Consider the following 13,824-nt stretch of genomic DNA (forward strand, 5'->3'; position numbering starts at 1 on the left):
TCATACAGAGGCTCACAGCCAGGTTTCAATAGATAGCGGGGTCATTTATCAGCCGACTCACCCCGGGCATCGAGAGTCAATATCACAAGATTTCAGTGTGTGGTGGCGTGTTGACAGACTGTTTTCTTTCAGCTCTGTGGGGAGAAGAGAGTCTCACGATGCAGTGCGGGCATGCATCTCAATGCCCTGCCCGGGTATGTCCCTGAGTGAGATACAAGGACATGCTGACATCATCGGGGACCCGAAGGTAAATTAATCCTTAACTAATCCAAGCAGGCAGTGATTTTATTAGCATGAGATGCATCACAGCAGCAAGAACTGTACCTTTAATGTCCGGGAAAAAATGAAGAAATGGATGAGAGGTGAATTCTGAAATACTGATACAACATTCAGCTGTTGCTTCGGTTGCCGCTGAGGCACTAAACAGAAAACAGAAAAGATTCACAGCCACCAAAACGCTTCCTGCCTCTGGAAGCACACTCACATACTGATGCTGGGTCAGGATCCCTTCAGGTCACAATGTGACACAAAGGCACACAGCTCCCTCCTGATTGTGGGTTTTTCTATACAGGAACATTTGCTTTGAGCAACCAGTGTTGATGAGAACCCAGAGACAAAACTTCAGGTTTTATGTCATGGGGTGAGAAGATGTTGTTCAACATCATTTTGTTGGAATCCTTCTTTGCTTTATAAAAAAGTGTAAAAACCAAAAAAAGTCAGCACGAGGAGGGTGGAGGTATAGTGGTAGCATTAGTCTGATTAAGGAGCAAGTCATTTTCTGTGAGGACTTGGAGACTGTAATAGCTTTGGTTAAATACAATACAAGATCTTAACCCAAACACTGCTTCTAAATTTTTATTTTACTAACAATAGCTGTTTGAGTAGGATTTTGAAAATACACCCCTTTACAACATGTGCAGTAAGGTTTTCCAACCATTTTCTTTCTTTTTTAGTGCGACTGCAGTGACAATGACAGCAGAGCGCATTTGGCTGCAGTCTCTAGGCATCTGAGGAAATCTATAGGTCAGCCTTGCAGAATAAAAAAATAATGCTATAGGAGTGCCCAGTCAGTTAAAATACGACATCAGTATGCGCTGACCAAAAGCCAGATTTTGTTCAGTACTTGATTGTCAGCTGTTTTAATAAATGAGCTAGACTTCAGTTCAAATCCACAAACCATTCCTCCAAACTTTCTGGGAAGGACCCAAATGCAGGATGGTCCATCAAAAAATGAAACCTAAACACATAAAGAAGAAACATGAAGGAGAAACCGACAGGGAAACACTTTAGAAACTGAAACTTATACTAATAAAAAATAAATAAATCAATATTTGGTCTGACCACCGTTATTCTTCATCACAGTCTGAACTCTCTCAGGCAGATTTTTTGTCATTTCATTAAGTAGTCTTCAGGAATAGTTCTCCAGGCTTCTTGAACGACATTTAAAGCTCTTCTTTGGAAAGCCTGAAGAACGATTGCTGAAGACCAATTAAAAAAATTACAAGAAAAATATTTTTTAAGAAATAAGAGGCAGGTAAAACATGTGTACTGTACTTTCTTGTCACAAGTGCCCTGTGTAAGGGCTTGTTTTAGCCACATGCTGAGCTTGAATTAAGTTTCTTACTTTTATTTTGGATCAACTGACTGTTTTTAGGGAGCTTTCAGATAACGAGTCCAGGCTATAAGTAGCAGATGCATGGATTAGCTTTTCAGCTTCACTCTGAGACAGGACGCTTCTGATTTTGACAGCACTATGCAGATAAAAGAAAGCAACCTATTTGTTAAATGCACAAGCTGAAGGATGCATCCTGATCAAAAATGACACCAAGGTTACTCATCATGCTGCTGCAGACCAAAGTAATGCCATCCAGAGTCAGAGACCATGTTCTATTAGAAGGAGAAGATTACATGTCTTTAGTTTCACTCATTGAGTTGGTTCGTCTAACATGGTGTGAGCTCAGTGATTTCAGTGGAAACGTATGCAGTGTTTTCTAAAAGAAACATGCAATGAAAAATTGCTTAATGTACAAATGTATAAAGTTTTAATATCTTTGTTTTTATTTTTCTTCAAAAATACAAAGATGCAGATGATGAACAGAAGATCTGACGGTGAAAATGGATCCACGGTGAAGAGCCCGAACCAGGATGCAGTAATAGGTCAGACTTTTCTCTCCTCTGTTCTGTCACAGTCTCCTTAAATAGTTTTAGAAGCCTCTGACTCGGTACCAATGTAGCAATGTTAATGTGTCTTTCAAACAATGATAGCATTAAGGTTTCATCTGTGCTTACCGTTTTACAGTTTGCAGACAGAAGTGAAGACCAAATTTGACACACATGTGTAAGTCATGAACATGATAAATATGCCATGAGCAGTCAAGCAAACATGCAAAATGCTAAATTTTGTCAGTTTGTGCTTTTGCCGCCACCATATCTCTGTTCATGTTTTTTTTTTTTAAATCGGAGCAAATCATTCCACCGTGGCTTTACACCATGCAGACTTTGCTCTTTAACGGTAGGCTTAACCACTCATCTTCACGGACTCATGCACTAAAAATCTGCATGCCCAGGCTCATCAAATCAGGATAAACGTATTCACTCGAGCTTACTCATGGCCAGTTTTACTGTGAGTGGTGGATCCATGATGAATCTGCTTCAGCTGTTTTGATTCTGTGGACCAAACTGCTGCTGCAACCAAAGACAGCTCACTGCCCTGCAGAGGTGTGAAGCCATATGACGACCATAACGCATGGCTGACACACACTTTTGCTTTCATTCTCACACTGCCCAAAAAGTCTCCAGATAAAAGGAGAAGCTTCAAAACCAGCTCTTTATGAAAAAAAGATTAGCTTGAACCTTTTATTTTAGTCTTCACATTTAGTTTTTGTTTTTACATCTCAACACCACAAAGATTGGAGATTTTCCCCACCTATGTCCATATCTATCCTTTAATTTAACACCTGCCTGTTAGAGATTATTAATGAGACTTACACCTTGCAGCTTTACAGGTATTGTGCACATGCATGTCTGCTTAGTGTAACTCTGTAAGTATTTAAATTGAACTGAATTCAGTGGTCTTTATTGGGATGACTGGATAAAATATTGCCAAAATAATGCAACATTAGCATAATAATACACACCATTAAGATCATATAGAATTTGTTAGGAAGTAAAAGAACATGGGAGTAAGAAGCCTGTTCATTTGAGTCAGTGAGTGAGTTAAATACAGTTTGATTACATATGAAGTAAAAACACACACTGTAAAAAAAAAATTGTAATATAAAAGTATTTTACTGTGTATTTTACAGTTTTGTAGTGTTCTTCTAGAATATCATTAAATTTACATAAAGAGACTGTGATTTCACATTTCAAATGTAAATTAACGTAAAATCACTGTAAATGTAATAAAACATAATTTCTTTGTTTTTTAAATGTATCTGTCTGTACATATGCATATTTAGTAGGGCAATCGTGGCTCAAGAGTTGGCAGTTCGCCTTGTAATCAGAAGGTTGCCGCTTCGAGCCCCGGCTCGGACACTCTCGGTCGTTGTGTCCTTGGGCAAGACACTTCACCTACCACCTAGTGGTGATGGCCAGAGGGGAATTATAAAGTGGAATTGTAAAGCGCTTTGAGGTTCTCATAAAGCGCCATATGAATGCAATCCATTATTATTTAAACCAACTGTTAGCTGTATGTTTCTATACATTTAAGTATTATTATTCATTCATTCAGTTTATAGGTAATTTCATTGTTTATTCTCATTAAATTGTTCCTAATTTAATGTTTAAAAGCACTTGAAAAAGGCAAAATCCCATGTAAAATTAGGGCAACAAAGTGTATTTTCATTACTGAAAATAACCGTATTTTCATGGGAAAGTTATTTTCTGGTATTTTCTGGTATTATTTTGGTGCCCCAGCTGCTGGAATATTACTGTTTTTTTAGGATTTTGTTTTTACATTGTGCATTTGTGAGCAGCATAGACGGCAAGTTTGAGCTGAAAACTAATTATTAAGGTTATTATTGTCCCGTGGGACTTTTTTCCCCCTCTGAAATACACCTCTGCACTGTTTAATGTTCCAACACACACACACACACACGCTCGCCCCACCATTTAGTCCAACAATCTCCCTCCAACTGATAGCTGAAAGTTGGTATGCTTGCCATAATAAGATGGGGTGCAGATGTAATTTTCTCATGCAGAGGGCTGCATGGGACTGAAATTTCAATCTTAGTTTAATAATGTTCAAATTTGGGCACACGTGTGGGAGAACGCTCCCTGTAGTGGATGTTTCAGTCTTTGATTCAAACTGGAATATCTCAGCAGCTGCTGGATGGGACGGCAGTGGATTTCATGCATCTGTATACAGTGTACAGATGGATCCTGGTGACTTGGTCAGTCTATACCTTTAGGAGCAGGCTCAGGCAAACTCTGGTAACTGGCATGTGAGAAAACAAGAAAGATCTGCAGTACATCCATTTTCCAGTTCACCTAACATGCATGCCTTTGGACAGTGGGAGGAACTGGTAGTATCTGAAGGAAACTCATTTAGGCACAAGAAAAACATGCAAATTCCACATACAGAAGATCCCAACAGATCTGGATGTTTCGGTGTAGGCGTAGACGTTTAGTTTGCTTCTTGAACTGCAATTACATTTTTATAATCTGTTATTTTTTTATGAAGCAAGGCCACAGCTGCAAACATGGGTTCATATGGGCAAATCAAACTAATCTCTCTCGTCCCTTTTTCCTGTTATCTGCTGGTTAAAAATTTAAAAATTCTGCATTTTGACCAGTTTGGTCCTTAAAGTTCTGGACTGACTGTCCCACTGGATCTGTTCTAATTACCCTTTTGAAAACAAATGCACAGACACATTAGGCTGGAGTGGGTTTTTTTACCTGTGTGATTTAATACCAGAGAATCAAGAACATACCAAAAACACTCATGTTCTGTGCTAGGCTTGGATTGCTGCTCAGTAATAATTCGGTGTAGATGAAATCTCTCACAAAGCAAGTTTAAAAAGCATTTAAGCCTGATGCTTACTAACGAGGTGAAACTAAAGGTGTCAATTTATTTAAAAGCAGGCGAGTGGGAAAGAGATAACAGACGAGGAGTAAAACTTTATTTGGCTCTTTCTGCCTTGTGGTCACTCACTAAATTAGAAATAGCGGCTTATTAAACTTTCCACATCACTCCAGTGGAGGACCGGTGACAGACCGTACTGAAATTTCATTGGCCAGAGTGACACCATCGGCGAGGCACTGCAAATATCAAGCATGTTTGATACGGACGAACGCTTGCCCTCGGGGGTTAATCACCTCGTTAAAATTTCAGCGCTGCACCAGCTAAGCACGATCAGCCAAACTACTACTGAGTGAATTAAGTTTGCCTTCAGCTGTGAGCTGAATTATACCACCCAGACTCCAAAATGCTGGGCCTGATGCAGACTCGACAGAGCAGCTTTCAACTTGATGCATTAAAGCGAAGAGGCACAAAACAAAAATACCACAATTAAATTCTCATTTTCAGTCTCATACTTTACTGAGAAACTTTCTGGCTGTGCATTGAAGCCACTAGAGTTTATCTTAGCCACTCCTCATCAAACTGAAGTCTTATTTTAAAATCCAGCTGAGATAAAAACATGTTTTTATTACCCCCTTGTCATGGTCCAACTCATGAGCCATGAAAAGTAATGGCAGAGACACAGTTTAATGCAAATTTGTTAACTAAAAAGAGGCAAAAACTACAATTTTATTAGGTGTGTAAGTCGTCAGGAGTGCTTGAATGTTAACTGTAGGGTGGAGTTTTGTATAAAACCTCAAATAAAAGGTGCACGGTGAATGGAGAGGAAATATTGTGACAGCCAGCTCATAAATGTGCTACAGAGACCAGCCAGGTGCTCCCAGCTGCACTGATTACCAGGAGCCTGCAAGGCAAAACAAAGGGACAAACAAGGGAATGCATAATGCAGGACAGGTTGCTGCAGCTGGGGCGTCACACGCCTGTAAAATTACATGTCTTAAAAGTTTTAAAGTTGTTTGCATGATGGAAATGGACTGGTATTTATTTGTCAGGGTGCGCTCGCGAAGCATGCAGCTTCATAGTCACATCCACCTTCAAATCACCAAGCTCAAGTATTCATAACGGGCAACATCACGGTGGCTACGTCCTTCTTTTATATAGTCCATGTGTTTATCACCAACCAAAGTGCTCATATAACCAAACTAGTGAAACGTGCCACTGACCCGATATGGATAGTCATATGCACAGCTAATATCTGGACAGCATGCGGCGAAACTTTGAATTGTTCGATCCACTATGATATGATTCGTTTGGTTGTTGTCAGGATCTCTGCGGCAGGAGCGGGGCATCCATCATCTTTGCCATAGATTTGCAGCATTCATGGAGTGCCGTATCTGCTCCTTACATAATATCTCCCTATATAACTTACTAAACTATATCATAACGAGTGTGCTGCTCGTTCTGCAGGTAATCATTATTGCCTAATAACAATAGCACCAATAATAATCTCATTTTATAAACCAAAGATGCAAGGCTGGTCATGTAAAAAGGTGCAGGTTTATCAGCCAAGAGACCCTGTTTCATGCCCTGTTTGACTCTCTATTAGCCCTTTTAGTCCTGACTTGGGTCAGCTCGGCACAACTCCATTAAGTCCATTAGGTTTTCGATTAGGTCATAGTACCTGGCACAAAGATCCAAGCAAATCCAAAAATGTGATGTCAACAGACTGCATGCCACAAATTGGCTAACCTGTGGCGTCACCTGATGAGTCATAAGACTTTCTCCTTCACGAAAATCAAAACCGCCCTTTTTGACACTCGGCAACGAGGAAAATAGCTGTACAGAGTCTCGTGAAAAGTCACACACCGAGAGGCAGGTATAACATCACCTTGGCATCCACAACATTTGTGTCGGATACAAATGATGTCATGGGATGTTTGGCTACGTTGTTATAACGAACGTGGAAGTGAGCTCATGTTTGAGGCCACTTCCATTCCCACTCAACAATTAGAGAAAAGTTTAGAAAAAAAAAAGGTTTATATTTGTGATTTCAGAGTATTGGGAGGCTGGGCATACAGAAGTGAGTGATGGCAAAGGAAAAGGCTTTGTATGTAAGGCTGGATGCTAAGGAAGGTGTTGATTGGCTAGGCAGAGAGATCAAGCTGGAAAGAATGTGCAGCAGGTTAGGGTACAAACTCCTTTAACCTCTTAAACCCCAAGCCTAACTGATCTCCTGCCTTTTGCCCCCGTATCAGGGGGCGTTGGGGCTTAAGAGGTTAACCAGCTGCATTTGTCTTTAAGCACCATCCAAAGGACAAGATTACACATGAGTACATCAGAGGGACGACTCAGGCTAAGATGGTTTGGACACGAAGTTAGAGAGGCAAGCCTGAGATGGTTTGCAGAGAAGGAATAGCGGATGTACTGGAAAAAGGATGCTACATATGAAGCTGCCAGGCAGGAGGAAAAGGGGAAGCCTGTAGAGAAGATTCATGGATGTAGTGAAGCAGGACATGCAGACTGTTGGTGTGATAGAAGAAGATGCTGGGACAGGATGAGATGGAGGCAGATGATCCGCTGTAGCAACTCTAAAAGGAGCAAGACGACTGGATTTCCCCTTTCTGGTCTGTGTTTGAATTATTTTTCTGTGATGAGTTTCTCTTTTACATTCAAGTCAAGCTTGTCAGATTTTATTTTTGTTTTCAAGTTGATTTTCACTAACAAGATGCCCTTTACTGAGAGGTGTAAATTGCTGCCCAGCCTTTTGACCTATTAAGATGTGAACCTCAGGGATGTCAAACTCATATTACATCATGGGCCACATAAAGCCCACATTGACCTTAAGTCAAACCAGAGAACCAGAGAAAATGCCCCTTCTGTCAGTATGGAGAAATTTAACTATGCATTCGATCTCAATAAACATAAGAAAAAGAACTGCAATTTCAACAGTATTGAACAGTCTCAGTTTTTCAATGTGATAACGAAATGCTGCTGATAAAGACAATGAAGTGAAAGCAATCTGCAATCTATTTAAAAACAGAAGTTTTTGTTAATTCACAGTAAAACTAAAACAAATAAAATAACATTTTTGTTTTTATTTTGATCCTATGGTAAAAAAAAAACATAAAAAACAAAAACAAACAGTTTCTATAAACAATAGTAAATAAAGACTTTTCTGTCATTTAGTTGTTTATCTATTGCTTAATTATTTTAATGCAGTATGAATGGCTGTTGGGTGGTCTTCATCAGTAGGAAAGGCTGTAAAACCTATGAAGAGATTTTGACAATTTGATTGTTGTTTGACACCACTGCCTTAAACTTATCGAACACATACCCTTAAAGATGACCTATTGTGCTTTTTCAATATTTTATGTCATATATAAACTATTCATATTAAACATGGCCAGTGTTTCAAATAATGAAGTCAGTTTTTGTGCAAATAATCCCTGTGAGCCAGAAACTTATATTTTAGACTCCATTAAATGCTCCAATTCTGGCAGGTTTTTTTCTGTTCTTGGCTCTGTATGATGTCACAGAGAATAAGAAGATATCCCTAATATTGTAATCAGGACCCACATTAGTCCAAACCAACTACTAAAATAATTTGTCAAGTGACAGCCAATCAGTTTGCTTAAAAGGGGAGGAGCTAAAATGGTTGGCTTTGAAGTATGAAGTCGGGAACTTCTATAGTGAGTAAAGGATTATTTTGAACTGTAAATCATGCAAAGCTACTGCAGTAGAGTCAAAAAATGAAAATACAGAGCTGGAAAAAGCACAGTAGGGACACTTTAAGTGAAACTTTTCTGCTTAAACAGAAACCATGTCATATTATTTTTATGTGTATGCTATATAATTTTTAAATACTAAGTACTGCACTGTTATCTTGTGACATTAAGCAGCTATTGATTGTTCTCAATACAGCTGAGGCTTGTTGTAAGCAATCAATTCTCAGCCTCTGTGATCCTGCCTTTCTAAAGAAGACTTCCAACCTAAGACCAGACTAATCAATAACATTTCTGTCCTACTTCTCCACAGTTCAATTATTTGTTCTTGTTTGTTGCTGCATGAGTACAAGTTGGCTGATTTAAACATAGCTACTTAAAGCTATTATTTAATATGAGGAAGCTGCAGTGGATGACTGTAATCGATGTTAATGTTTTCCAGCTGAGGCTGTAACTTTAAAGAATTGCAATCTACCGGTACTGAGGTGTTTCCAGAGCTTCTAGTTAAAATGTAACTTAATGTTTTTCAGCATTATTGATAATGGTTTTACCATTCCCCTTTCCACATTTGTCTATTTTCAAACATAGCATGACTTTTAATGTGATCATTTTAAGTTCTCAATTAATCGGGGCACAACAGCTTAAAATCAGAATTAGAAAAAAATGAAGAAAAACAGGCTTGAAGAAACCCAGAGGAGCACTCAAAAGTCTCATGCGTGCACATCTTAATTAATAAAGGGGGCACAGCTGTTGCCTCAGCTCCACAGTGTGATTGCCTACAGGCTTCATGCTTCAGGCTACATATTAAAACATGAGTCTGCATGACAACAGCTTGAAGAAATATTTTCTTATTTCAATGATGTGCATGCTAGATGAGTGACTGGAGTGATTCATGTTGTTTTTGGTTTCCTATGATTTACAAAAATGGTTCTCTGATGCAAATGTGGCTGAACAGTGATGCAAAAGCTAAAAAGTCCAGTGCAATTTCTGCATATATTAGTCTTAAATGAGTTAGGCATTTTGTTGTTAATGCACTGAATGTTGTATGAACCTTGTATAACAACTGAGAGACCAGTAAATACCTGAATATCTGTATAGTTAGTTTTAAAAAATTACTTGTGAGTTAAATTGTGTAGCTAAGTTACAGCCTCCTGGAAAATTGCCATCATTCTGACTATTACTGTATAACATAAATGTTATAAATCTTTACTTCATTCTATTACATAATTTACTGATGGATTAAAAACAACACTGACCTTACATGCAAGTAAGTATCATGGATTAGGTTAGCTGATGAAGTTATTTGCCAAGTCATCCACTTAACGTTTCCACTCAGATTCTGTGAGCAGTAATGTTAGCAAGCAAGATGTGGTTAGCCATCTAGCCATAGCATCTAACATAAGTAATTGGATGACTTAGCTGACCACTTTAAGACAACAGTTTGCTGTGTGACATAGCTAGCAATTCATCTGTGTTAGCAGAAATACTAGTGTTAACTAATATTAACTGCCTTTCTCATTAAGAGGAAAGACAACTTAGCATTACATTTAATGGTAAACATCCTCCATGATCTAATATCATGTTCATGATACTGTACTTTTCCCAGATGGTCAAATCCTTATTTGGCCAGGTAGCTAATTTTATCTTATCTCAAACGTGGGTATTTCCTTGTCTCAAGGGGCCACATGAGAAACTGGTACTGTTGTTCACTGTTGTGAATAAGCTTATAAAGAGATAGCATTATTACTGAGTTTAACTGAGTTCAGCTTATTGGTGTGGCCCTTCACAACAGTCCCAGTTTCTCATGTGGCCACTTGGGTAAAGTAATTGCCCACCCTTTGCTTATCAGCTAATCCAAACAGATTCCTTGATAGCTTGATTTAGTAGCTATCTAGCTAAACTTAGCTTACTTTCTTACTACTGTTACTAGCAAATTTCTACTTGAGGCAACACCAGTATTTATTTTTTAATTTATATTCTGAGTTTGTCTTTGCTGTGCTGGAAGTTGGTGCTTTGATGATTTTACTGATTAGTGTACTACATTTATAAGCTAATATTAGCTAATGCTGCTTACCAAAGCATTACATCCTTTGAATATTTGTGGAAAAGGGCTCATTTTTCAAGTTACTTTATATTTTCAACAAAAAGTGCTTAATACATTTAAGAATTAACCTTACACCCGTTTAAATAATGCATACAACAGAACCATTTTTATTTAAGATTTCAAATATTTTGTTAATTAAATATCCCCAGCAGCGTGCATTTGTATTTCATGTCACATGCCATTGTGTGCATTTCATATTCACCATGTGACCAGTGCATGCTAACAGTCAGAGCCATCAAACAATATCTGTAAAATGAAAGCAGTGGTTCAAGTGGACCCGATTTGGCTGAGTCATTTTCTGCTGGAGAGCAAAGAAACCATTACCCTGCCTCACACTTATATAATTAGATTGGACTGCTTTTTGACTTGGCTTTTAAGGCTTTTGAAAGTTAGACCGTGAAAGAGAGGAAGGAAAAGACTAACCATGTGTTGCAAATGACCAGAACACAAGGATCGAGCTGCTTAAAACAGGCAAACAGTCAAGATATGTGGTAGGAATAACAAGGAGGCACGAGAGAATCAGTTATGATACTGCAGAGAAGATCCATTATTATTGATTGATAAAGCTGCCCTCACTGTAACAGCTCCTGGAGACACAAAGTCAGCTAGAGTACCAGATAAATGATTAACAATAGGCCTGTTAGTATCTATATTCATGTACCGTACATATTTATTTTAAAGGTTACTTTAATGCCACTTCAACCATGGTCACCCCTCTGTCTCATTCCTGATGTTCTCCCTTTTATTCCCTCCACCCTGAACCACTTCAGCTGTTCTCCTTGTGCCGCAGGCTCCGGCTGCAAGATGCGAACGTTGGACAGTGGAATCGGGACCATCCCCCTTCCTGAATCCTGTTCCTTCTTCTCCTCCATCCTGCACCTCCTCCCCAAATCCTCATCAACCCCAGAGCAATCCCTCAGTCCTCCCAGTGTCCTTGGCTCCTCCAGCGAGGACGCATCTCCTTCCCCGTTACCCCGGTGGAGAATTCCCTCCAGCTATAAGGACGGCAGCCATGCAGGGGTGCCAAACTCTCTGTCCGATTCCTCCATGACCCATATCCAGTCAGTGCCTTTCCCCACTGTGGCCTTCCTCCAGCCCATCCAAACCCCGTCTGAACCCATTATGACCTCTGCCAGTGTGTGTGAAGCCCAGAGCAGGCTACCCAGAGCACCACAAGGTACGGTAAAATGACCAAAGGTACAGCTTTGAACTTTGGACTGCAGGAATAAAGCTTATAGTAATGATGGAAACTTTTATGCTCTCTTACTTAATCTTTCTTACTTGTAGCGTTGCTGGTATAATGTTCCGAGTTTGATCTATGTAACAAACACTTATCTTATACTTGATGTAACATCCACCAGATCACCAGCAATCCATTTAGAGTGGGTTTTGGCTAACATTTGGCTTTTTCTGTGGAAATTCCACCTGTTTGGAAGTGCCCAAATCCAAATGGAAAATCTTTTATCTGGAAAACTGCAAATTCCAAAATTTATGAGAGTAAAATATTGTCTAGTAATTTCTCTGTTTAGCATGTGGCTAAAATAAAACCCAACCATCACCCCAGACAGGTCACTGGTGACACAGTGAATGTAAAGAGGTTAACTCCTCTAAGGTATACGTCATCATTAGTTATGACGCAAACCCCTTTAGATGTGTCTATGTTGGAAGTGATTCACTCATGTCTCATCGCTTGGAAACTGTCAGTTGGTCACGATCAGATATTCAAGGCCACAGTTGCCTAGGTAACAATCTATCGTATTTACTACCAGGTCATATGTAAGCAGTATCCTGAGATATCATTGGTAGCCATTCAGTTTCTCAACTAGAAGGTGTGAAAACTTTACCTTAGGTCCCGCCCACTTCGTGTCACCAGATTTTTTAACATCACCAAACATCATCAACTTTCTTTGGTCTGATCACCATGTTGATCTCTTTCACTCTGCGGATGCAGCGTAATCATAAGTCTCTGTTTTATAACAGAGTAAAAAGGAATTTTTTTGAAAGACATGAAAAAAGTTTGATGGATGTTACAGTTTTTTTTTTTTACTCCTGACATTTTTTTAAATGATAAAAATGACATATTATGATAGAATACGTTTAGGGTTAGGGTTTGAGTCTTCACCAATGACGACTCAGACCTCAGAGGGTTAACCCTGTGTCTTGGCAACAAATACAATGGCTTTCTTTTTTTTATTTAAAAGTTTCTGATATGTCTCAGTTGTGGTTTGTTTGTTTTTCTGTGTCCTGATGGTCAAGACTTTTTGGACACAAATCTACTGTCTTGATATCTTATGGTTAGTGGTTGAGACTTCTTATCTGTGAGGACATGGATCTAAAAGGGATGCATTTCCATCGTGTTAGCACACAAGCGGATTGGGATATAGGAAATTTAGAGGACAGGTGAGGACCTTGGACTATTTGTGGGTATCCTCAACCTGTTCCTCAGCAGTATTTTTGTTGTCATTTGGCAAATCATCATCCTTAAATCAATTCCTGTCACCAGGGAGTGCCCCTTGTTTTTTTAAGGTTCCTGCACCAGATCAAATATTTCTAAGACATTAGTAAATAAAACCAAATGCTATGAAATTAAGGCAGAATAACAACAAAATAATTTGGTAAAAATTAGGTACTTATTCAATTGTCCAAAATGAAAAAACCTGTCAGTGGCTTTAATGTTGGTCTAAGTAGGCACTGTGATTTAAAAAGATGATCTTGCTTTTTAAAGCCTCTTAAAGAACAGGCTTTATTCTTGAAATTTACTGCTCATTTCCTTTACAAAAGACATATCCAGAGAAAATCTTGCTGAAGGGAATTCATTATTCATGTATCTATTGAGCACTTAGCACATAAGGAAATTTCCTGAAGATCCACTCACATTTATCCACACGTTCTCTGCGTTATTCAAGGTTACCGGGGAAATTGAAGATTCAAAGTTCAATATTTACCTTTATATAAAAGATTGCTGGAAGCGATCACGG

At 38.9% G+C, this 13,824-nt stretch overlaps 1 protein-coding gene across 5 annotated transcripts in view; it reads left to right on the top strand.

Annotated features, from left to right (window-relative positions):
• LOC147311955 (nck-associated protein 5-like) overlaps positions 1-13,824 on the top strand; it is a 108,956-nt gene that overhangs the window by 83,480 nt on the left and 11,652 nt on the right. For 2 of the 5 annotated variants that reach the window (XM_086265744.1, XM_086265743.1), the window contains exons 10-12: positions 133-247; positions 2,082-2,157; positions 11,637-12,023. In XM_086265744.1, coding sequence (XP_086121870.1) covers positions 133-247; positions 2,082-2,157; positions 11,637-12,023 — 578 coding nt within the window. Of the gene's footprint in view, positions 1-132; positions 248-2,081; positions 2,158-2,299; positions 2,339-11,636; positions 12,024-13,824 lie in introns of those variants that run through there. The other 3 variants (XM_086265745.1, XM_086265746.1, XM_086265747.1) reach the window with 2 other exon arrangements.

Source organism: Aulonocara sp. 'chitande type north' Nkhata Bay, linkage group LG16 (genome assembly GCF_057382095.1).
Source record: "Aulonocara sp. 'chitande type north' Nkhata Bay isolate Kocher_YH1m ecotype deep benthic linkage group LG16, A_spYH_male_GT1.1, whole genome shotgun sequence".
Taxonomy (NCBI): domain Eukaryota; kingdom Metazoa; phylum Chordata; class Actinopteri; order Cichliformes; family Cichlidae; genus Aulonocara; species Aulonocara sp. 'chitande type north' Nkhata Bay.